We start from the raw sequence: 26,435 nt of genomic DNA, 5'->3' as shown, positions 1-26,435 counted from the left end.
GTCTGTCTGTCTGTCTGTCTGTCTGTCTGTCTGTCCTGTCTGTCTGTCCGTCCGTCCGTCCGTCCGTCCGTCCGTCCGTCCGTCCGTCCGTCCGTCGTCCGTCCGTCCCTCTCTCTCTCTCTCTCTCTCTCTCTCTCTCTCTCTCTCTCTCTCTCTCTCTCTCTCTCTCTCTCTCTCTCTCTCTCTCTCTCTCTCTCTCTCTCTCTCTCTCTCTATCTGTCTCTCTATCTGTCTCTCTAGGCACTGTGTGCTGCTGTGGTTCTACCTGACGTGGTAGAGACCATGGCATTGGTGTTCAGTGGAGCTGATGTGATGTGTGCTACAGGAGATCCAACCCACTCGACTCCCTACCTACTGGCCCAGAGGGCAGGGCAGAGACTACAAATGGAGTTCCTACACCTCAACAAGCTCTCAGGTAGCTAGCTAGCTGGGTGTGTGTGTGTGTTACGATACCATCATGTTTTACTAATCACTATGTGTGTGCGTGTGCAGGGCCGTGTGTTTGTGCGTCTGTCAGCCGCTGAGTGTGTATTCAGAAAAAAGGGTGTCTTAAGTCATCGTACAAAGCATGTTGTCATCCGCCGGCATTTCAGCCACACATTGGACACCCTTTGTACTGCCACAAACCTTTTCAACAGGGAAATAACAGCTCATTTATACACTATTCAGGCATGCCAGTCCTGTCTCTCCCATATAAATCTGTGAAAAGGCTGTTGAAAGTAGTGGCTAGATGTTGGGTGTTTTATGAGCGCACAGACAAGCCCAGTCCAGCGCCTCCCTCCCTCCCTCCCTCCCTCCCTCCACACACAATCAGACTGTTGTCTTTTTACTTTACAATCCAATCATGTTTAAAACTCTCCCTCACGCCAGCCTTCCCAGTCATAAAAGCACAGTTTGAGACGTTATATTTCTCCCCTCACTCCCATGAATAGAGAGCGAAGGCAGGAGCGAACAAAGGGAGATAGAGAAGAACATACTTCTCCTCTCATCTCCTCACTCCGCCGTTCCTCCCCAGAATTGCCTACAAGACCGGTATGTGAAGGGTCATTCCCTTAGCTTACTGTAGTAGGAGGCATGTTACAGATGTGTGTTGTGCTGTTATGATTCCCCCATGACACACATGTTGTGCTCGGATGGTTCCTTGCAGGGCGTAGTGATAAGAGTGATTTAAGTCGAGGAGAGAGAGGGCCGCTCTGTCGAAGGAATTACAGTGGGGAAAGAAAAGTATTTAGTCAGCCACCAATTGTGCAAGTTCTCCCACTTAAAAAGATGAGAGAGGCCTGTAATTTTCATCATAGGTACACGTCAACTATGACAGACAAATTGAGAAAAAAAAATCCAGATGGTGGAAAATAAGTATTTGGTCACCTACAAACAAGCAAGATTTCTGGCTCTCACAGACCTGTAACTTCTTCTTTAAGAGGCTCCTCTGTCCTCCACTCGTTACCTGTATTAATGGCACCTGTTTGAACTTGTTATCAGTATAAAAGACACCTGTCCACAACCTCAAACAGTCACACTCCAAACTCCACTATGGCCAAGACCAAAGAGCTGTCAAAGGACACCAGAAACAAAATTGTAGACCTACACCAGGCTGGGAAGACTGAATCTGCAATAGGTAAGCAGCTTGGTTTGAATAAATCAACTGTGGGAGCAATTATAAGGAAATGGAAGACATACAAGACCACTGATAATCTCCCTCGATCTGGGGCTCCACACAAGATCTTACCCCGTGGGGTCAAAATGATCACAAGAACGGTGAGCAAAAATCCCAGAACCACACGGGGGGACCTAGTGAATGACCTGCAGAGAGCTGGGACCAAAGTAACAAAGCCTACCATCAGTAACACACTACGACGCCAGGGACTCAAATCCTGCAGTGCCAGACGTGTCCCCCTGCTTAAGCCAGTACATGTCCAGGCCCGTCTGAAGTTTGCTAGAGTGCATTTGGATGATCCAGAAGAGGATTGGGAGAATGTCATATGGTCAGATGAAACCAAAATAGAACTTTTTGGTAAAAACTCAACTCGTCGTGTTTGGAGGACAAAGAATGCTGAGTTGCATCCAAAGAACACCATACCTACTGTGAAGCATGGGGGTGGAAACATCATGCTTTGGGGCTGTTTTTCTGCAAACAGACCAGGACGACTGATCCGTGTAAAGGAAAGAATGAGAGAGAGATGAGAGAGAGATTTTGAGTGAAAACCTCCTTCCATCAGCAAGGGCATTGAAGATTAAACGTGGCTGGGTCTTTCAGCATGACAATGATCCCAAACACACCGCCCGGGCAACGAAGGAGTGGCTTCGTAAGAAGCATTTCAAGGTCCTCGAGTGGCCTAGCCAGTCTCCAGATCTCAACCCCATAGAAAATCTTTGGAGGGAGTTGAAAGTCCGTGTTGCCCAGCGACAGCCCCAAAACATCACTGCTCTAGAGGAGATCTGCATGGAGGAATGGGCCAAAATTCCAGCAACAGTGTGTAAAAACCTTGTGAAGACTTACAGAAAACGTTTGACCTGTGTCATTGCCAACAAAGAGTATATAACAAAGTATTGAGAAACTTTTGTTATTGACCAAATACTTATTTTCCACCATAATTTGCAAATCAATTCATAAAAAATCCTACAATGTGATTTTCTGAATTTTTTTTCCTCATTTTGTCTGTCATAGTTGACGTGTACCTATGATGAAAATTACAGGCCTCTCTCATCTTATTAAGTGGGAGAACTTGCACAATTGGTGGCTGACTAAATACTTTTTTTCCCCACTGTACCTACTTTCCCAGGAACCCTGATTTAGATCATGTACACACACACACACACACACACACACACACACACACACACACACACACACACACACACACACACACACACACACACACACACACACACACACACACAGACACACACAGACAGACACATACAATTGCTTCACCCTCATCAAAGGTGTGTGTAATGAAGATAAGACTGTGTGTGTCCAATCAGCTATTGTTGTTGTCACTGTGACACACTGTGTGCGATGCAGAGCAAATTCAAACTAAGCCATCACAGATCATCTCCCTCTTCTAATCCCATGGTGGGGTGCTCATTTGGAGCTTCTTCTTCGGCGTTCCCCCAACTTCAGACCAATGTTAAGATAACCCTAATGTGTTCCTGTGTGCTGAGCGCTGTCCTCATTAGGCTGAGCACTGGCCCCCCTGATTCGGTTGATAGGGCCAATGTTTACTCTCTGAAGCGATGTCTCTTCCTGGTTGGGGAATAGTGCAGGGCCGAATCGATAATGTCCACCATCCATTATTGTCTAGTATTAACCAATGACTGTTGTCTCAAAACTGGGAGATTATTTTAGAGGTTCCTCCTTTTGGAGCTAAACAGAGATTTGGGCATAATGTTACTGTGTGGGAAGCAGGGGGGAGAATTCTCCTAGTAATGAGAAGGTCTTGTAGAGTGAAATATAGGCTTTATTATCAAGTAAGGTTTTGTAAGATTCCAGGTTAAAATGTTAGTTATTTATCAGTCAGTGTCTATTATAGATAGTTGCAGACCTAATGGTTACGTCTTAGCATCACTGGACCTACAGTGTCGTTAAAAGTATTTGCCCCCTTTCTGATTTTCTCTACATTTTCATATTTTTGATACTGAATGTTATCAGATCTTCAACCAAAGCCTAAGATTAGATCAAGGGAACCTGAGTTTACAAAAAAAAAAAAAAAATAGATGCTTATTTCATTTACTTTATTAACAAAGTTATGCAACACCCAATTCCCCTGTGTGAAAAATAATTGCCCCCTTACACTTGACTGCAACCGAACACTTCCTGTAGTTGTTGATCAGTCTCTCACATCGCTGTGGAGGAATTTGGGCCTTCCATGCAGAACTGCTTTAACTCAGCCACATTTGTGGGTTTTCAAGCATGAACTGCTCGTTTCAAGTCCTGCCACAACATCCCAATTGGGATTAGGTCTGGACTTTGACTAGGCCATTCCAAAACTTAAAATGTGTGTGTTTTGGATCATTGTCTTGCTGCATGACCCAAGTGCGCTTCAGCGTCATCTCACAGATGGACGGCCTGACATTCTCCTGTAGAATTATTTGATACAGAGCAGAATTCATGACTCCTTCTATTAAGGCAAGTCGTCCAGGTCCTGAGGCAGCAAAGCATCCCCAAACCATCACACTACCACCACCATGCTTGACTGTTGGTATGCGGTTCTTACTGTGGAATTGCAGTGTTTGGTTTTCCCCAGACATAATGGGACCCATCTCGTCATGTTGACTGAAGTTTGATCATCAAGACTCTTGGAAGAATGTTCTATGGACAGATGAGTCAGAAGTATACCTTTTTGGACGACACCACCGTCCCTGGCGCCTCATATCTCCAGCCACATTAAACATTCCTCCTGCTTTCTGTGGGTAATACAAAATCAACTATTTTCATCTCCCCACAGTGTTATTAGTGACAGCTGCTGGGTTGTTTGTTGTTGTTTCACACACACACACACACACACACACACACACACACACACACACACACACACACACACACACCACTGTCTGCACCCTAGCTAACCCCCTCAGCTCATTAGGGGTCATGACGGGGTCACCGGGAGCTGTTCTCAGGAAGAGCTAGCTAACACATGGACGCCTGTGTGTGTGTGTGTGTGTGTGTGTTTGTCTAGGTGTGTGCCTGTGTGTGTTTCTACCTAGGTATGTTTAGACTCCTTGCACTTTAAAGCCCTCCTAGAAGTTGTCAATCCATACTTTCTACAAGGCATGTGTGTGTGTGTGTGTATGCCAGTGTGTGTGTGTGTATGCCAGTGTGTGTGTGGATGTTGTCACAGTGTCCTGTTCCGAAGGCCAGGGTCACAGACAGACTGTTGTGGTTTTGGATCGCTACAGGACCGTTACCGTGCCGACCGTCCCGAAAGCTAATTGGGCACTCTGTCATGTCACCTCCCTCACTGGGGAGTTAGCCAATCAGCACAGCCGAGAAATAGGCTGTGACTTCCACAAACAACAGGACAGCGCTACAGAGACAGCAGTTTACATTGTCATCTAAGGGGCCCAACGGGACTGTTTAAAGGGCCAAACATACAGTCTAACACAGGGTCTCTCGCTGAGAAGCTAGATCTATTGGCACTGGTGCTTTCAGATCCAGTAAACACAGAATATTTTACAGTAGCTAACGACTTGACTTGTTTGTAGTCATGTTGTTTACCTACCAAAAGGTTGATGGGTATTGGTCCCCTCTGAGTCGACTTTGAACATAAGTGGAAGCTCCAATTGGAAAATGTCTGTGTGAGATTCACATCAGTGAGTAGCCAATGGAGACTCAGAATCTAAACAAGATCACAAATAATCACAATTTCGGAAATCTCCACATCGGCTTTGACTCTCGTAGCAGTTTCAGGTCCTTTCGTTTTAGAGAAGAGGGATGTGAAGCTGGAGGAGGGGAGGAGGGGGGTGGGGGGGGATCGATGGAGGAGGGGAGGGTGGGTCCTTCAATTAAAAGGATTTCAATTGAAGTAATTTTACCTTGTTTGATGAGGGGGCTCGGGAAGGTGATAAAATCTCTTGAGGTATAGCCAGGGCTCCTGCCAAAAATGTAACTCAAGCATTGGAGCTAATTGAATTTGAGAACGATAAGGTTGAACGTGGGGAGCTCTTAAAAGAAGCAAGAGGGAGTGAGAGAAAGAGAGAGAGGGAAAGGAGAGAGAAGATAATAAAAAATAGTGTGTCGTGCTGGAGAAAGAGGCGGAACTGAGGATTTCTCAAAATTTTCAAGAGACTCAAGAGTTTTCACTCTGCCTTAAAACTTTCACGAAACACCTTGTGTGAATAACCTTGGGATTAAACGACTGAGCGACAGCAATAATAAATAGATGAATGAGTGCGTCAATACATAAATATATAAATAAAAATTGTAGATATTTGAGTAAAGAGGCACAGCTGGGATTAGTGTTATCAATAAGCTCCTGAAGAGGGACTCAAAAACATCCCAAGGTGCTTTGCAGGAACAGCAAACCCCCAAAAAACAGAAATAAGCAGAAGCATTGAAATAAAGTTACATTTAATCCAATAAATCAACGATGGGCGAGCTATTTTATGTTAGTTCATCTTTACCAATAGTCCTTGCCTTCTTTCATTCTCTAAACCCCCCTATTGCATTACTACTGGTTTAGTGGGATAGAATAGATACTACTGGTTTAGTGGGATGGAACAGATACTACTGGTTTAGTGGGATGGAACAGATACTACTGGTTTAGTGGGATAGAACAGATACTACTGGTTTAGTGGGATAGAACAGATACTACTGGTTTAGTGGGATGGAACAGATACTACTGGTTTAGTGGGATAGAACAGATACTACTGGTTTAGTGGGATAGAACAGATACTACTGGTTTAGTGGGATAGAACAGATACTACTGGTTTAGTGGGATAGAACAGATACTACTGGTTTAGTGGGATAGAACAGATACTACTGGTTTCGTGGGATAGAACAGATACTACTGGTTTAGTGGGATAGGACAGATACTACTGGTTTAGTGGGATAGAACAGATACTACTGGTTTAGTGGGATAGAACAGATACTACTGGTTTAGTGGGATAGAACATATACTACTGGTTTAGTGGGATAGAACAGATACTACTGGTTTAGTGGGATAGAACAGATACTACTGGTTTAGTGGGATAGAACAGATACTACTGGTTTAGTGGGATGGAACAGATACTACTGGTTTAGTGGGATAGAACAGATACTACTGGTTTAGTGGGATAGAACAGATACTACTGGTTTAGTGGGATGGAACAGATACTACTGGTTTAGTGGGATAGAACAGATACTACTGGTTTAGTGGGATAGAACAGATACTACTGGTTTAGTGGGATAGAACAGATACTACTGGTTTAGTGGGATGGAACAGATACTACTGGTTTAGTGGGATAGAATATATACTACTGGTTTAGTGGGATGGAACAGATACTACTGGTTTAGTGGGATAGAACAGATACTACTGGTTTAGTGGGATAGAACAGATACTACTGGTTTAGTGGGATAGAACAGATACTACTGGTTTAGTGGGATAGAACAGATACTACTGGTTTAGTGGGATAGAACAGATACTACTGGTTTAGTGGAATAGAACAGATACTACTGGTTTAGTGGGATAGAACAGATACTACTGGTTTAGTGGGATAGAACAGATACTACTGGTTTAGTGGGATAGAATAGATACTACTGGTTTAGTGGGATAGAACAGTTGTTCTGTGTGATGAGGATGCACATACAGTTGAAGTCAGAAGTTTACATACACCTTAGCCAAATACATTTAAACTCAGTTTTTCACAATTCCTGACAGTTAATCCTAGTATAAATTACCTGTCTTAGGTCAGTTAGGATCACCACTTTATTTTAGGAATGTGAAATGTCAGAGTAATAGTAGAGAGAACGATTTATTTAAGCTTTTATTTCTTTCATCACATTCCCAGTGGGTCAGAAGTTTACATAAACTCAATTAGTATTTGGGATCATTGCCTTTAAATTGTTAACTTGGGTCAAACGTTTCAGGTAGCCTTCCACAAGCTTCCCACAATAAGTTGGGTGAATTTTGGCCCATTCCTCCTGACAGAGCTGGTGTAACTAAGTCAGGTTTGTAGGCCTCCTTGCTCGCACACGCTTTTTCAGTTCTGCCCACAAATGTTCTATAGGATTGAGGTTAGGGCTTTGTGATGGCCACTCCAATACCTTGACTTTGTTGTCCTTAAGCCATTTTGCCACAACTTTGGAAGTATGCTTGGGGTCATTGTCCATTTGGGAGACCCATTTGCGACCAAGCTTTAACTTCCTGACTGATGTCTTGAGATGTTGCTTCAATATATCCACATCATTTTCCTTTCTCATGATGCCATCTATTTTGTGAAGTGCACCAGTCTCTCCTGCAGCAAAGCACCCCCACAGCATGATGCTGCCACCCCCGTGCTTCACGGTTGGGATGGTGTTCTTCGGCTTGTAAGCCACCACCTTTTTCCTCCAAACATAACGATGTTCATTATGGCCAAACAGTTCTATTTTTGTTTCATCAGACCAGAGGATATTTCTCCAAAAAGTACAATCTTTGTCCCCATGTGCAGTTGCAAACCGTAGTAGGGCTTTTTTAAGACTGTTTTGGAGCAGTGGCTTCTTCCTTGCTGAGCGGCCTTTCAGGTTATGTCGATATAGGGCTCGTTTTACTGTGGATATAGATACTTTTGTACCTGTTTCCTCCAGCATCTTCACAAGGTCTTTTGCTGTTCTTCTGGGACTGATTTGCACTTTTCGCATCAAAGTACGTTCATCTCTAGGAGACAGAATGCGTCTCCTTCCTGAGCGGTATGATGGCTGCGTGGTCCCATGGTGTTTATACTTGCATGCTATTGTTTGTACAGATGAACGTGGTACCTTCAGGCATTTGGAAATTGCTCCCAAGGATGAACTAGACTTGTGGATATATTGAAGCAACATCTCAAGACATCAGTCAGGAAGTTAAAGCTTGGTCGCAAATGGGTCTCCCAAATGGACAATGAATTAGTGACCCCAAGCATACTTCCAAAGTTGTGGCAAAATGGCTTAAGGACAACAAAGTCAAGGTATTGGAGTGGCCATCACAAAGCCCTGACCTCAATCCTATAGAACATTTGTGGGCAGAACAGAAAAAGTGTGTGCGAGCAAGGAGGCCTACAAACCTGACTCAGTTACACCAGCTCTGTCAGGAGGAATGGGTCAAAATTCACCCAACTTATTGTGTGAAGCTTGTGGAAGGCTACCTGAAATATTTGACCCAAGTTAAACACTTTAAAGGCAATGCTACCAAATATTAATTGAGTGTATGTAAACTTCTGACCCACTGGGAATGTGATGAAAGAAATAAAAGCTTAAATAAATCATTCTCTTTAATATTATTCTGACATTTCACATTCCTAAAATAAAGTGGTGATCCTAACTGACCTAAGACAGGGATTTTTTACTAGGATTAAATGTCAGGAATTGTGAAAAACTGAGTTTAAATGTATTTGGCTAAGGTGTATGTAAACTTCCGACTTCAACTGTAGACTGTCTCTCTGTACATCTATGTTGAAGTTATGTTGTGTTGCACGTATAGGCTCAGTGTCTCTCTTTGTGTCTCTGTGTAGATTTCCCCAAGTTGGAGTCATCCTCAGAGACCAGTTTTCCGTCTGATGCTCCATCCTTCATGGACGGCTTCCTCTACTGCTCCGCCGGCCTCGCCAAGGCCACTCTGGACAGGAGAGGCAGAGACGGTGAGTGGACCAACGCAACACTGACCTCCAGTCAGCCAATCAATCAGTCAATCAGTCAGTCAGTAACTCCAACTGGCAGTTAGTCAAACGTGTGGTCAGAGACACCATGGCAATCGATAAATTGATGTCAAGTCGGTCAGTCAATCAATCTTGTCAAATTGAGAATCAATACGTCTGTAAATCAAATAGCCTATCGGAACAATCATTATCCAGTCAATCAAATGTACTCTTTGTTGGGTCCTTAAATAATCAGTTAGAGAGAGAGAGTTCCTAGAAGGCCGAACCCAGCTTTCTCCCCAAAGGCTTCTAATAGCAAGGTCCTTGTTGATGCAAAGTAGCATGGTTGAGAAACCGTTAGGTATCAAACCCTACATATGCCCTTTAGCAGACCATTTTTATCCAAAGCTACTTAGTCATGTGTGCATACTTTTTTTTTTTACATACGGGCTGTCCCGGGAATCGAACCCACCGTCCTGGCGTTGCAAGTGCCATGCTCTAACAACTGAGCTACAGAGGACCAAACTCAATACAACGTCCATCCAGTAGATGGCACCATCTATAACTGTCTACAAAATGACCTAAAACTCCCAACCGATCCCCTTGCTCCCCTGCTTCTCATCCGAGGTTGTTGAAAACTTTTAAATCAGGCTATTTTCCAAACTCGGCTGCACCTCCTGCGCCTGTTAGCCGTCCTCCCCATCCTCCCACATTCCTCCCCATGCCTCCTATCCAACATCTGGAGCTGTGGCCCCCGGGGTAATCAAGAAGATGGAGCCAGGTTTGGATGGCCCTCCTGGGACGGAAGTGATAGGGGGAGGGGGGTTACATGGCACTCTATCTTCTACTGGCTGGATCTCCCTCCTCCGGAGAGGGGAGTATACAGTACATTCAGAAAGTATTCAGACCCCTTGACTTTTTCAACATTTTGTCACGTTACAGTCTCATCAGTCTACACACAATACCCCATAATGACAAAGCAAAAACAGGTTTTTATACATTTTTGCAAATGTATAAAAAATTAAAAACCGATATATCACATTTACATAAGTATTCAGACCCTTTACTCAGTACTTTGTTGAAGCACCTTAGGCAGCGATTACAGCCTCGAGTCTTCTACAAGCTTGGCACACCTGTGTTTGGGAAGTTTCTCCCAATCTTCTCTGCAGATCCTCTCAAGCTCTGTCAGGTTGGAAGGGGAGTGTCGCTGCACAGCTATTTTCAGGTCTCTCCAGGGATGTTCGATCGGCTTCAAGTCCGGGCTCTGGCTGGGCCACTCAAGAACATTCAGAGACTTGTCCCGAAGCTACTCCTGCGTTGTCTTGGCTGTGTGCTTAGGGTCGTTGTTCTGTTAGAAGGTGAACATTCGCCCCAGTCCGAGGTCCTGTGCGCTCTGGAGCAGATTTTCAACAAGGATCTCTCTGTACTTTGCTCTAGTTAGCAACTTCCTCAAAACTGCATGCAGAGACATAAAAATGGTATCCATGAGTTCATATCCCAAAGTAGGAACTGTAGCAAGTGGCTATTGAAAAAGGTCAAAGGGGCTGGCTTAAACTATGCCTTTCAACTTCTCAAATCAGGAAGAGGAAATGCTGCCTGCATGGGTCTTTGTGAGAGGAAGTGAAGATATGTTTTAGTGTAGTGTACTCCTGGATGTCTTTAGAGCTTCTCAGGTTAATGGTTTAATTGTCTAATAGACACACAAACAAACACTCACTCTCTCACACACACACACACTCACCCACTCACCCACTCACCCACTCACCCACTCACCCATGGCTTGATGGTTTTATACACCACAGCTCTTTATAATGCGATGGTGGTTTAGTAAATGAACATTGAGTAGCGGTGGGAACGACTTTTAAGCAGAGAAGCTTTTGGTTTCAAATCAAATTAAATGTTATTTGTCACATACACGTGTTTTAGCAGATGTTATTGCGGGGTGTAGCGAAATGCTTGTGCTTCTAGCTCCGACAGTGCAGTAAAATCTAGCAAGTAATATCTAACAATTTCACAACATACAGTGGGTTGCGAAAGTATTCACCCCACTTGGCATTTTTCCTATTTTGTTGCCTTACAACCTGGAATTAAAATTGATTTTTTGGGGGGGTTTGTATCATTTGATTTACACAACATGCCTACCACTTTGAAGATGTAAAATATATTATTTTTTTGTGAAACAAACAAGAAATAAGAGCGTGCATAACTATTCACCCCCCCCAAAGTCAATACTTTGTAGAGCCACCTTTTGCGGCAATTACAGTTGCAAGTCTCTTGGTGTATATCTCTATAAGCTTGGCACATCTAGCCACTGGGATTTTTGCCCATTCTTCAAGGCAAAACTGTTCCAGCTCCTTCAATTTGGATGGGTTCCGCTGGTGTACAGCAATCTTTAAGTCATACCACAGATTCTCAATTGGATTGAGGTCTGGGCTTTGACTAGGCCATTCCAAGACATTTAAATGTTTCCCCTTAAACCACTCGAGTGTTGCTTTAGCAGTATGCTTACAGTCATTGTCCTGCTGGAAGGTGTACCTCCGTCCCAGTCTCAAATCTCTGGAAGACTGAAACAGGTTTCCCTCAAGAATTTCCCTGTATTTAGTGCCATCCATCATTCCTTCAATTCTGACCAGTTTCCCACTCCCTGCCGATGGAAAAAATAAATCATTTTGGGGATGGTATTCTCGGGGTGATGAGAGGTGTTGGGTTTGCACCAGACATAGCGTTTTCCTTGATGGCCAAAAAGCTCAATTTTAGTCTCATCTGACCAGAGTACCTTCTTCCATATGTTTGGGGAGTCTTCCACATGCCTTTTGGCGAACACCAAACGTGTTTGCTTATTTTGTTCTTTAAGCAATGGCTTTTTTCTGGCCATTCTTCCATAAAGCTCAGCTCTGTGGAGTGTAAGGCTTAAAGTGGTCCTATGGACATATACTCCAATCTCTGCTGTGGAGCTTTGCAGCTCCTTCAGGGTTATCTTTGGTCTCATTGTTGCCTCTCTGATTAATGCCCTCCTTGCCTGGTATGTGAGTTTTGGTGGGCGGCCTCTCTTGGCAGGTTTGTTGTGGTGCCATATTCTTTCCATTTTTTTATAATGGATTTAATGGTGCTCCGTGGGATGTTCAAAGTTTCTGATATTTTTTATAACCCAACCCTGATCTGTACTTCTCCACAACTTTGTCCCTGACCTGTTTGGAGAGCTCCTTGGTCTTCATGGTGCCGCTTGCTTGATGGTGTTGCAGACTCTGGGACCTTTCAGAACAGGTGTATATATACTGAGATCATGTGACACTTAGATTGCACACAGGTGGACTTTATTTAACTAATTATGTGACTTCTAAAGGTAATTGGTTGCACCAGATCTTATTTAGGGGCCTCATAGAAAAGGGGGTGAATACATATGCACACACCTATTTTCTGTTATTTATTTTTTAGAATATTTTGAAACAAGTATTTTTTTTTTCATTTTGCTTCACCAATTTGGACTAATTTGTGTATGTCCATTACATGAAATCCAAATAAAAATCCATTTAAATTACAGGTTGTAATGCAACAAAATAGGAAAAACGCCAAGGGGGATGAATATTTTTGCAAGGCACTGTATACCCAATACACACAAATCTAAGTAAGGAATGGAATTAGTAATATATACATATATGGACGCGCAATGACAGAGTCACATGGACTAAGATACATTATAATAGTATAGAGTACAGTATATTCATATGAGATGAGTAATGCAAGATATGTAAACATTATTAAAGTGACTAGTGTTCCATTTCTTGAAGTAGCCAGTGATTTCAATAGGCAGCAGCAGCCTCTAATGTGCTAGTGATGGCTATTTAACAGTCTGATGGCCTATAGATAGAAGCTGTTTTTCATTCTCTCGGTCACAGCTTTGATGCACCTGTACTGACCTCGCCTTCTGGAAGAGAGTGGGGTGAACAGGCAGTGGCTCGGGTATTGATGTCATTAATGATCTTCTTGTCCTTCCTGTGACATCGGGTGCTGTAGGTGTCCTGGAAGGCGGGTAGTTTTATCCCCGGTAATGCGTTCGGCAGACCGCCCCATCCTCTGGAGAGCCCTGCGGTTGCGGGCGGTGCAGTTGCCGTACCAGGTGGTGATACAACCCGACAGGATGTTCTCAATTGTGCATCTGTAAAAGTTTGTGAGGGTTTTAGGTGCCAAGCCAAATTTCTTCAGCCTCCTGAGGTTGAAGAGGCTCTCTTGCGCCTTCTTCACCACACTGTCTGCGTGGGTGGACCATTTTCGTTTGTCAGTGATGTGTACGCCAAGGAACTTGAAGCTTTCCACCTTCTCCACTGGGGTCCCGTCGATATGGATGGGGGGGTGCACCCTCTGCTGTTCCCTGAAGTCCATGATCATCTCCTTTGTTTTGTTGACGTTGAGTGAGAGGTTATTTTCCTGGCACCAAACTCCCAGAGCCCTCACTTCCTCCCTGTAGGCCGTCTCGTCATTGTTGGTAATCAAGCCTACTATTGTTGTGTCGTCTGCAAACTTGATTGATTGAGTTGGAGGCGTGCTTGGCCACGCAGTCATGAGTGAACAGGGAGTACAGGAGGGGGCTGAGTACGCACCCTTGTGGGCCCCAGTGTTGAGGATCAGCGAAGTGGAGATGTTGTTTGCTACCTTCACCACCTGGGGGGCGGCCCGTCAGGAAGTCCAGGACCCAGTTGCACAGGGCGGGGTTCAGACCCAGGGCCTCGAGCCTAATGATGAGCTTGGAGGGTACTATGGTGTTGAATGCTGAGCTATAGTCAATGAACATCATTCTTACATAGGTATTCCTCTTGTCCAGATGGGATAGGGCAGTGTGCAGTGTGATGGTGATTATATATTTTTTGGATCTAACGTGGCGGTAAGCAAATTGAAGTGTGTCTAGGGTGACAGGTAAGGTAGAGGTGATATGATCCTTGACTAGTCTCTCAAAGCACTTCATGATGACAGGAGTGCTACGGGGCGATAGTCATTTAGTTCAGTTACCTTTGCTTTCTTGGGTACAGGAACAATGGTGGCAATCTTGAAGCATGTGGGGACAGCAGACTGGGATAGGGAGAGATTGAATATGTCCGTAAACACACCAGCCAGCTGGTCTGCGCATGCTATGAGGACGTGGCTAGGGATGCCGTCTGGGCCGGGGGGGTTAACATGCTTAAATGTCTTACTCACGTCGGCCACGGAGAAGGAGAGCCCACAGTCCTTGGTAGTGGGCGGCGTCGGTGGCACTGTGTTATCCTCAAAGTGAGCGAAGAAGGTGTTTAGCTTGTCCGGAATTGAGACGTCAGTGTCGGCGACGTGGCTGGTTTTCCTTTTGCAGTCCGTGATGGTCTGTAGACCCTGCCACATACGTCTTGTGTCTGAGCCGTTGAATTGCGACTCCACTTTATCTCTGTATTTATGTTTTGCCAGTTTAATTGCCTTGCGGAGTGAGTAGCTACACTGTTTGTATTCTGCCATATTCCCAGTCACCTTGCCATGGTTGAATGCGGTGGTTTACGCTTTCAGTTTTGCGCGAATGCTGCCTTCTATCCACGGTTTCTGGTTAGGGTAGGTTTTAATAGTCACAGTGGGCACAACATCTCCTATACACTTCCTGATAAACTCAGTCACCGTTTCAGTGTATTCGTCTAAATTATTTTCTCAAGATACCCGGAACATATCCCAGTCCGCGTGATCAAAACAATCTTGAAGATTGGATTCCGATTGGTCAGACCAGCATTGAATAGTCCTTAGCACGCGTACTTCCTGTTTGAGTTTCTGCCTATAGGAAGGGAGGAGCAAAATGGAGTCGTGGTCAGATTTGCCGAAAGGAAGGCGGGGGAGGACCTTATAACCATCCCGGAAGTTCAAATAGCAATGGTCGAGAATTTTAGCAGCCCGAGTACAACAATCGATATGTTAATAGAACTTTGGCAGCCTAATCCTCAAATGTGCATTGTTAAAATCCCCGGCTACAGTAAATGCAGCCTCAGGATATGTTGTTTCCAGTGAAGTTCTTTGAGGGCCGTCGTGGTATCGGCTTGAGGGGGGATATATATGGCCGTGACTATAACCGAATAAAATTTTGTTTTGGGTCAGCCGCTGGAATCAGTTCAGTTGCCCTGGGGAGAGCAAACAAAGGATCTGCTTCGGAAAGTTGATGTGAGCTATATTGAGCAGACGGGGGTCAGACATTTATTTGGAGATACAATTCGGGGAAATATGGTTGGGTTGTACCAGAGACATACTTTGGACACAATATGCCATGAATCCCTTCTTCATTTGATGGTGAATGGTAGGTTGTTTGTGTAAATGTAAGGTATTTACAGGTAACTACTGAGGTGAATGGTCGGTTGTGTGTGTTAAATTCAAGGTATTTACAGGTAACTACTCAACACATAACAACCTTCATCCTTGTGGTGATTGGTTCAGTGTAGGGGTAGACAGGCAACCCAGTCCCCTGGAGCGTTACAGTCTTACCATGACTAGATGTGGGAATGACTCTGCCTCCTCTACTCCCAGTCAGGAGTGGGAGGATGAAGGGAAGGAGGAAGAGAGGAAGTAACTGCCTGAAAGTGTGAGTGGCAGAAGTGAAACGACACCTCTAATTCATTAGTTTGTCTTTTCCTCTTAATTGCTTCTGTCTACTCTACTGTCTGCCACAGTGTATCAGAGAGCTCTACTGTCGGCTGTCTCAGAGAGCGCTTCTCTCTACTGTCTGCCGTCTCAGAGCTCTTCTGTCTGCTGTCTGCCGTCTCAGAGCTCTTCTCTCTACTGTCTGCCGTCTCAGAGCTCTTCTGTCTGCTGTCTGCCGTCTCAGAGAGCTCTTCTCTCTGCTGTCTGCCGTCTCAGAGCTCTTCTCTCTGCTGTCTGCCGTCTCAGAGCTCTTCTGTCTGCTGTCTGCCGTCTCAGAGCTCTTCTGTCTGCTGTCTGCCGTCTCAGAGCTCTTCTGTCTGCCGTCTCAGAGCTCTTCTCTCTGCTGTCTGCCGTCTCAGAGCTCTTCTCTCTAATGTCTGCCGTCTTCTGAGAGCCCTTCTCTGTACTGTCTGCCGTCTCAGAGCCCTTCTCTCTACTGTCTGCCGTCTCAGAGCTCTTCTCTCTGCAGTCTGCCGTCTCAGAGCTCTTCTCTCTGCTGTCTGCCGTCTCAGAGCTCTTCACACTTCCAGTCAGATGCAAATTTATTTAATTGTAGCTGAGCTTTCGGTCAGTCGACCTTCATCAGAGCATGTGAAAGGTGACATTGGTTTTTCTACTGCTACATAACCAAGGTCAAAATGAAACAGAACATTTGTGACTACATTTCCCAATTGAATCTTATGTTCCAGGTCCCAGATTGGCTTTTTTGTCCATTTTATAAAAGTACAGACATAAAGCTTCAAAATGGTATATCATACACTGCAGTTGGGAAAAACATGAGGAAAACAAGTATTTGATACACTGCCGATTTTGCAGGTTTTCCTACTTACAAAGCATGTAGAGGTCTGTAATTTTTATCATAGGTACACTTCAACTGTGAGAGACGGAATCTAAAACAAAAATCCAGAAAATCACATTGTATGATTTTTAAGTAATTAATTTGCATTTTATTGCATGACATAAGTATTTGATACATCAGAAAAGCAGAACTTAATATTTGGTACAGAAACCTTTGTTTGCAATTACAGAGATCATACGTTTCCTGTAGGTCTTGACCAGGTTTGCACACACTGCAGCAGGGATTTTGGCCCACTCCTCCATACAGACCTTCTCCAGATCCTTCAGGTTTCGGGGCTGTCGCTGGGCAATACGGACTTTCAGCTCCCTCCAAAGATTGTCGTTGTCATGCTGGAAGACCCAGCCACGACCCATCTTCAATGCTCTTACTGAGAGAAGGAGGTTGTTGGCCAAGATCTCGCGATACATGGCCCCATCCATCCTCCCCTCAATACGGTGCAGTCGTCCTGTCCCCTTTGCAGAAAAGCATCCCCAAAGAATGATGTTTCCACCTCTATGCTTCACGGTTGGGATGGTGTTCTTGGGGTTGTACTCATCCTTCTTCTTCCTCCAAACACGGCGAGTGGAGTTTAGACCAAAAAGCTCTATTTTTGTCTCATCAGACCACATGACCTTCTCCCATTCCTCCTCTGGATCATCCAGATGGTCATTGGCAAACTTCAGATGGGCCTGGACATGCGCTGGCTAAAGCAGGGGGACCTTGCGTGCGCTGCAGGATTTTAATCCATGACGGCGTAGTGTGTTACTAATGGTTTTCTTTGAGACTGTGGTCCCAGCTCTCTTCAGGTCATTGACCAGGTCCTGCCGTGTAGTTCTGGGCTGATCCCTCACCTTCCTCATGATCATTGATGCCCCACGAGGTGAGATCTTGCATGGAGCCCCAGACCGAGGGTGATTGACCATCATCTTGATCTTCTTCCATTTTCTAATAATTGCACCAATAGTTGTTGCCTTCTCACCAAGCTGCTTGCCTATTGTCCTGTAGCCCATCCCAGCCTTGTGCAGGTCTACAATTTTATCCCTGATGTCCTTACACAGCTCTCTGGTCTTGGCCATTGTGGAGAGGTTGGAGTCTGTTTGATTGAGTGTGTGGACAGGTGTCTTTTATACAGGTAATGAGTTCAAACAGGTGCAGTTATTGCAGGTAATGAGTGGAGAACAGGAGGGCTTCTTAAAGAAAAACTAACAGGTCTGTGAGAGCCGGAATTCTTACTGGTTGGTAGGTGATCAAATACTTACGTCATGCAATAAAATACTAATGAATTACTTTAAAAATCATACAATGTGATTTTCTGGATTTATTTTGTTTTAAATTCCGTCTCTCACAGTTGAAGTGTACCTATGATAAAAATTACAGACCTCTACATGCTTTGTAAGTAGGAAAACCTGCATAATTGGCAGTGTATCAAATACTTGTTCTCCCCACTGTATTTGCCTCTGATTTTAAATGTCTGTTCCATTCAAAGGGACTTTTAAAGAATTTCCGGCTCAGATTAACATAGATAAATTATGTCTTTGTTCTTAGATATTATGAAGGTTGAAGCCATTGTTCAGTTTAGGCTATTGATGTTGAATGATTGTTAATAGGCTACTTAAAAAAAAAAAAAAAAACTTTACTTTTTAATTAGTCATTTCATTACTTAAATGTATTTCTGTCCCAAATACTTTAATAAAATCAGCTTGCCTACTCAAAAAATATGTGAGGGTCATAGTACATTTCCCTATTCCCTTTAACACAGTGTTCCATGGCTAAAAAATGTATAGGATTCAAAAATCCAAAATGGCTCCCTGTTCTCCATGTAATGAAATGGGCCCTGGTCAAAAGTAGTGCACCATATAGTGTATAGGGTGCCGTTCCGGATGCACCCTAGGCCTGTTGTTCTTAACTGTGGGAGGGGTGGATAGTGTCTTCTTCTCTGTCTCCTCTCCTAATGCAATGAAGAGTGGTTCCAGCATGTTCTCTACCAGCACAGACAGATCGTTCAGACCCCTAAGATTTCGCTATTTCCATTTTCAGCCCAACTGACATGCTGTCTAGCAGATGTCTTCATCGCAATACATTTGATTCTGACGGTGGAAAGAGAGGAGGATGCAGAGAGGGGGATGGAGTGAGGATGGAGAGAGGGGGATGGAGTGAGGATGGAGAGAGGGGGATGGAGTGAGGATGGAGAGAGGGGGATGGAGTGAGGATGGAGAGAGGGGGATGGAGTGAGGATGGAGAGAGGGGGATGGAGTGAGGATGGAGAGAGGGGGATGGAGTGAGGATGGAGAGAGGGGGATGGAGTGAGGATGCAGAGAGGGGGGTGGAGTGAGGATGGAGAGAGGGGGATGGAGTGAGGATGGAGAGAGGGGGATGGAGTGAGGATGGAGAGAGGGGGATGGAGTGAGGATGGAGAGAGGGGGATGGAGTGAGGATGGAGAGAGGGGGATGGAGTGAGGATGGAGAGAGGGGGATGGAGTGAGGATGGAGAGAGGGGGATGGAGTGAGGATGGAGAGAGGGGGATGGAGTGAGGATGGAGAGAGGGGGATGGAGTGAGGATGGAGAGAGTGGGAGGAGGGGAGGATGGAGAGAGGGGGATGGAGTGAGGATGGAGAGAGGGGGATGGAGTGAGGATGGAGAGAGGGGGATGGAGTGAGGATGGAGAGAGGGGGATGGAGTGAGGATGGAGAGAGTGGGAGGAGGGGAGGAAAGAGGATGGCTCATTGGAGGACTGTAGTATGTTGTTTGAGTGTGGAGAAGGGTGTTTTTGCAACGTTGATTATACGTTGGTTGTGCATCTGGTGGCAGACTAAATGTTGTGTTTTAACATGAGGAAATGCACACATCTCCAAACCTACATACAAACATACAGATGTAGGATCTTAATTTGAGCCAGTTTGCTACAGTAGGAAAATAATCCTGCAGCAACAGGAAATGTGAATTATTATGTGGGTTATATTTAATGGACATTTTAATGGACATTTTTTAAATTCATTATCCGTTAGGGCAAATCAAGTCTGACATTTTAAAATGGAAATTACAAACTTTAGAAGCCTTTTTAAACCTCATACACTACAAGTTTGCATTTCCTGCTGTGCAGTGTTCCTGCTGTGCATGTTCCAACTAATTTTTTACAAAGGAGCTAATTAATAGGAGTTTATGAATTTGTGTAGTGTGTTTTCCTTTCTTCAGATCTCTTCCTAGTCCCTCTGTTCAGTTATTGTCTAATTGATTACTTAGTTGGTCCATTGATGACTTGATTAGCCCAATCAATCTCCCTATTGTGAACACTTTCACCTTTCAGAACATTTGACAAAAGAAGAAACCAGAGACTCTAAATTGCGGATATGTGGTCCCATCCCATCCTCATTTGTCTGGAAACCGGTAATGTGGGGAGCGGGGAACTCGTTTGGCACGTGAGCTAATTTGTCTGATTTAGGCGTCAGGCGGAGGCGTTTTTCCCTAGGCTATAGCTACATTCTCTCTGGAGGTTGGTAGTGACCCCCCGTGGCGCTCGGCAAGGCTGCGGGGCTCATCGTGTGTGTGTGTGTGTGTGTGTGTGTGTGTGTGTGTGTGTGTGTGTGTGTGTGTGTGTGTGTGCATGGGGGGGGAGAACAGCTGGAGACGGACGCAGCTGCCTGATTGTAAATCAGCTTGGTATTGTTCCCTCTAGCATGCTAGCACTGTTCAGGGGCTAGAGCAGCGCCGCGCCACCCGCTAACAGTCAATGTGGAGCCTGCTGGTGGAAACAAAGAGAGAGATATTCACTTTGGTGAATGCCGACGGTGGTGAGGGTGGCAGTGGGTTTGGGTGATGTCAGTTCCTGTCAGAAGCTCTCTACGAAAAGGGAAAATCCGGCCTATTTTTTTCTCTCTCTCTGTTTCTTACCATCCCTAGTTCAGCTGTAGTTCAAGCCCCCGGTAGTTTGTCATTCATTCACTCTGTGGAGATTTCCCCCTGTGTGCATCAAAGCAAAGCCTCGTCCCCCCGTCTCTTTCCTTTACCTTTCTCTCTGTCTCTCTCTCTCTCTCTCTCTCTCTGTCCCTCTCTCTCTTGCTATTAATTCAATTTCAATTTAAGGGCTTTATTGGCATGGGAAACGTATGTTAACATTGCCAAAGCAAGTGAAGTAGATGGTAAACAAAAGTGAAATAAACAATAAGTATTAACAGTAAACATTACACTCACAAATGTTCCAAAAGAATAAAAACATTTCAAATGTCATATTATGTATATATACAGTGTTGTACAATGTGCAAATAGTTAAATTACAAATGGGAAAATAAATAAACATAAATATGGGTTGTATTTACAATGGTATCTGTTCTTCACTGGATGCCCTTTTCTTGTGGCAACAGGTCACAAATATTGCTGCTGTGATGGCACACTGTGGTATTTCACCCAGTAGTTGAGGGAGTTTATCAAAATTGGGTTTGTTTTCAAATTCTTTGTGGATCTCTGTAATCTGAGGGAAATATGTTTCTCTAATATGGTCATACATTTGGCAGGAGGTTAGGAAGTGCAGCTCAGTTTCCACCTCATTCTTTGGGAAGTGTGCACATAGCCTGTCTTCTCTTGAGAGCCAGGTCTGCCTACGGCGGCCTTTCTCAATAGCAAGGCTATGCTCACTGAGTATGTACAGTGGGGAAAAAAAGTATTTAGTCAACCACCAATTGTGCAAGTTCTCCCACTTAAAAAGATGAGAGAGGCCTGTAATTTTCATCATAGGTACACGTCAACTATGACAGACAAATTGAGAAAGAAAAATCCAGAAAATCACATTGTAGGATTTTTAATGAATTTATTTGCAAATTATGGTGGAAAATAAGTATTTGGTCACCTACAAACAAGCACGATTTCTGGCTCTCACAGACCTGTAACTTCTTCTTTAAGAGGCTCCTCTGTCCTCCACTCGTTACCTGTATTAATGGCACCTGTTTGAACTTGTTATCAGTATAAAAGACACCTGTCCACAACCTCAAACAGTCACACTCCAAACTCCACTATGGCCAAGACCAAAGAGCTGTCAAAGGACACCAGAAACAAAATTGTAGACCTGCACCAGGCTGGGAAGACTGAATCTGCAATAGGTAAGCAGCTTGGTTTGAAGAAATCAACTGTGGGAGCAATTATTAGGAAATGGAAGACATACAAGACCACTGATAATCTCCCTCGATCTGGGGCTCCACGCAAGATCTCACCCCGTGGGGTCAAAATGATCACAAGGACGGTGAGCAAAAATCCCAGAACCACACGGGGGGACCTAGTGAATGACCTGCAGAGAGCTGGGACCAAAGTAACAAAGCCTACCATCAGTAACACACTACGCCGCCAGGGACTCAAATCCTGCAGTGCAGACGTGTCCCCCTGCTTAAACCAGTACATGTCCAGGCCTGTCTGAAGTTTGCTAGAGTGCATTTGGATGATCCAGAAGAGGATTGGGAGAATGTCATATGGTTAGATGAAACCAAAATATAACTTTTTGGTAAAAACTCAACTCGTCGTGTTTGGAGGACAAAGAATGCTGAGTTGCATCCAAAGAACACCATACCTACTGTGAAGCATGGGGGTGGAAACATCATGCTTTGGGGCTGTTTTTCTGCAAAGGGACCAGGACGACTGATCCGTGTAAAGGAAAGAATGAATGGGGCCATGCATCGTGAGATTTTGAGTGAAAACCTCCTTCCATCAGCAAGGGCATTGAAGATGAAACGTGGCTGGGTCTTTCAGCATGGCAATGATCCCAAACACACCGCCCGGGCAACGAAGGAGTGGCTTCGTAAGAAGCATTTCAAGGTCCTGGAGTGGCCTAGCCAGTCTCCAGATCTCAACCCCATAGAAAATCTTTGGAGGGAGTTGAAAGTCCGTGTTGCCCAGCGACAGCCCCAAAACATCACTGCTCTAGAGGAGATCTGCATGGAGGAATGGGCCAAAATACCAGCAACAGTGTGTGAAAACCTTGTGAAGACTTACAGAAAACATTTGACCTGTGTCGTTGCCAACAAAGGGTATATAACAAAGTATTGAGAAACTTTTGTTATTGACCAAATACTTATTTTCCACCATAATTTGCAAATAAATTCATTAAAAATCCTACAATGTGATTTTCTGGATATTTTTTTCTCATTTTGTCTGTCATAGTTGACGTGTACCTATGATGAAAATTACAGGCCTCTCTCATCTTTTTAAGTGGGAGAACTTGCACAATTGGTGGCTGACTAAATACTTTTTTTCCCTACTGTACATAGTCAAAGCTTTCCTTAAGTTTGGGTCAGTCACAGTGGTCAGGTATTCTGCCACTGTGTACTCTCTGTTTAGGGACAAATAGCATTCTAGTTTGCTCTGTTTAAAATATGTTTTATTTCCAATGTGTCAAGTAATTCTCTTTTTGTTTTCTCATGATTTGGTTGTTGTCCTGGGGCTCTGTGGGGTCTGTTTGTGTTTGTGAACAGGGCCCCAGGACCAGCTTACTTAGGGGACTCTTCTCCAAGTTAATCTCTCTGTAGGTGATTGTTTTGTTATGGATGGTTTGGGAATCGCTTCCTTTTAAGTGGTTATAGAATTTAACTGCTATTTTCTGGATTTAGATAATTAGCGGGTATCGGCCTAATTCTGCTCTGCATGCATTACTTGGTGTTTTTCGTTGTACACTGAGGATATTTTTGCAGAATCTCAATTTGGTGTTTGTCCCATTTTGTGAATTATTGGTTGGTGAACGGACGTAGACCTCACAACCATAAAGGGCAATGGGTTCTATAACTAATTCAATTATTTTTAGCTCTCTCTCTCTCTCTCTCTCTCTCTGTCCCTCTCATTTTCCCCCTTCTCTCTCTCTCTCTCTCTCTCTTTCTCTCTTCTCCCTGTCCTACCCCTCTCTCAACCTCTCTCTCTTTTCTCTCTCTTTTCTCCCTCTCTCCTCCTCTCCTCTGTTTGAAGGCCAAAAACTAGTAAGTTTACCTGTAGGCCAGTAATGAGATGATTCTCTGGAAAAACCTCCCTGATGTCTGCATTTGTCTGGTCTGTCTGGAACGTTTCACCTGTCATTATGGTCCTAGATTCCCGCTAGGGTTTTCCCAACGCACCTTTCCATGGGATGGAGACTGGATGGGTTTTATTTTCCCATTGTGGAGAATGGAATTCTCTTGACTGTCAGTGATAGAGGTCACAAGGGTTCGTGATACAGGGATAATTAACTTATTTAAAAAAAATCCCAATATGTTTTATCTTTACATTTTACATTTTAGTCATTTTAGCAGACGCTCTTATCCAGAGCGACTTACAGTTAGTGAGTGCATGCATTTTCCATACTGGCCCTCCTCGTGGTAAACGAACCCACAACCCTGGCGTTGCAAATGCCACGCTCTACCAACTGAACTACACGGGGGCCTTTCTCTGTTTAAACTAATAATACGTGTTTCCCACCCTACATGCACCCGGGAGTTTCATTAGTCTTATAACCCATAATATCATACAATTTCATGCCATGTAACTGTTCACATGCCCACTCTAATACCTAATGATTAAAGGCCTTATTTATATGAATTAATTAATCTCTGCATCCAGGTTCAGAAACAGCATTCTTCAAAACTGCTTCTTAGGATTCATGCAGACCAACAAAACAAGGTTTACAGTTTTGTGACCGAAAGCAACTTTCATTCAAGCCTGCTTTCTCGTTGTTTTTTCTCTCTGTATGGAAAGCCTTTATATCGCAGTTTACATGGCAGGAGGTTAGTTTAGCTATTAGATATCAACCCCAGTTCCAGAAGGAGACTGTTGTAATCTAAAAAGACATAGGAAAGGAAAGGAACACCAAACAACAAGAAAAACAAAATAAAGAAAACGTTCATCTGGTGAAGTGATAGACGTGGCATTTTGGGGTGTCCGATATTATCGTCAAGACAACGGAAGCAGTTGTCGCAGGTAGATAGAATTGGTAATGACTTTAAATACCAGCTGTCACCACAGCAACTACATGCATGGGATGGGGGTGATTTTAAGTGGGAATTCACTTCAGAGTATTATGGTAGTCGTGAGAAACAGGGATGGAGAATGGGGTCACATACCTAGCATTTTCTAAAATGTCATCTCTGGCAACTTGACGACACAGTCACTTTGGTAAGTTATTAGTGGAATGTTGTCCACAATGTCTCTCACTCAGACAACAATTACCATTGAAATGAACATTTGTAGTGTAAAAGTCAGGCAGGAAAGTGTTTGGGGGGGGGGGGAGAAAGGGAGAGAACCTTTTCTCCTGTCTTTTTCATGTCGTCTATTAGAACTATATATGACTCGTCACACGCTGTTTGACAAAGTAATAGATAATTAGCATATTCTTGAGATGAAGAAAGTCGAAACTTTGGAGTTGAAAACTGTGGTGGGGGTTTGTGTGTGTGCGTGCGCATGTCTATTGGTGGCGGAACAAAAAAACAGATGGCGACGGTGACTTTGAAATCAAAAATGAGATGTTTTCATGAACTTCATGCTTGTTAAGTAAATCCTACCAGCAGACAATCATGAAAGCCAATTGTGTTCCTTCCAACTTTCCAGAGATCGACTTTGTCTCGGTTCATAGAAACCTGCAGGGAGCTTAGAGTTATTTGCTATTATTAGTATACTGGATATAAGTGTGTGCCAGTGGCATACGGTGCCGTTTTAAGATTAGGGAGGACCTTTTTTTTTATTATCATGAGCATGGCCTTATTTCTATTACAGCATGTTGGATGACTGTCATTCATATTCCATTCACCCAGTTCAATGTAACAGTGATAGGTTTAGGCTACAACACAACATTTTCCCTGTACCCATCATGAGGTTGCTACGACCTACCTTAAAATGAAAGTTTCTAAAGTAGTTGCACAGGTCGAGAGACAAATGGGAGTAATCAAGGTGACAGACAGTGACACGTTCAGTGCCGCCTTGTACACTCTTGCCTGCATCTAACGTTCCGTTTTTTGCAACTAAAACAAGTTTCTATTGGACAAATTCAGGTAGGTCCATCCCACGTTTCGTTCCGGATGCTTCCGTTTAAGAAATGTTTTGCAACATAATCGGCGGAGGGAATACACCCCTGATCACCCGCACACACAGTTCACTTTCATAGCAGCCAAGAGTTGTGCAAAGCTCTCGTCAAAGCAAAGGGTGGCTACTTTGAAGAATCTCAAATATGAAATATATTTTGATTTATGTACCACTTTTTTGGGGTTACTACATGATTCCATATGTGTTATTTCATAGTTTTGATGTCTTCACTATTATTCTACAATGTAGAAAATAGTTTTAAAAAATAAAGAAAAACCCTTGAATGAGTAGGTGTTCTAAAACTTTTGACTGGTTCTGTATATATGTGTGTGTGTGTGTGTTTCTATGTGTGTGTTTCTATGTGTGTGTGTTTCTATGTGTGTGTGTTTCTGTGAGTGTGTGTGTGTTTCTCTGTGTGTGTGTGTTTCTGTGAGTGTGTGTGTGTTTCTATGTGTGTGTGTGTGTGTGTGTGTGTTTCTGTGTGTGTGTGTGTGTGTGTGTGTGTGTGTGTGTTTCTGTGTGTGTGTGTGTGTTTCTGTGAGTGTGTGTGTGTGTGTTTCTATGTGTGTGTGTTTCTGTGAGTGTGTGTGTGTTTCTGTGAGTGTGTGTGTGTTTCTGTGTGTGTGTGTGTGTGTGTTTCTGTGAGTGTGT

At 43.9% G+C, this 26,435-nt stretch overlaps 1 protein-coding gene across 1 annotated transcript in view; it reads left to right on the top strand.

Moving 5' to 3' along the window:
* The window catches only part of LOC311132616 (arf-GAP with Rho-GAP domain, ANK repeat and PH domain-containing protein 2-like), a 113,144-nt gene that overhangs the window by 26,822 nt on the left and 59,887 nt on the right, over window positions 1-26,435 (top strand). The window contains 2 exon segments of the mRNA XM_084165862.1: window positions 241-415; window positions 9,169-9,294. Coding sequence (XP_084021988.1) covers window positions 241-415; window positions 9,169-9,294 — 301 coding nt within the window.

This window comes from Coregonus lavaretus (genome assembly GCF_964263955.1).
Source record: "Coregonus lavaretus genome assembly, chromosome: 7".
Taxonomy (NCBI): domain Eukaryota; kingdom Metazoa; phylum Chordata; class Actinopteri; order Salmoniformes; family Salmonidae; genus Coregonus; species Coregonus lavaretus.
This window is presented reverse-complemented; position numbering and strand designations above follow the sequence as displayed.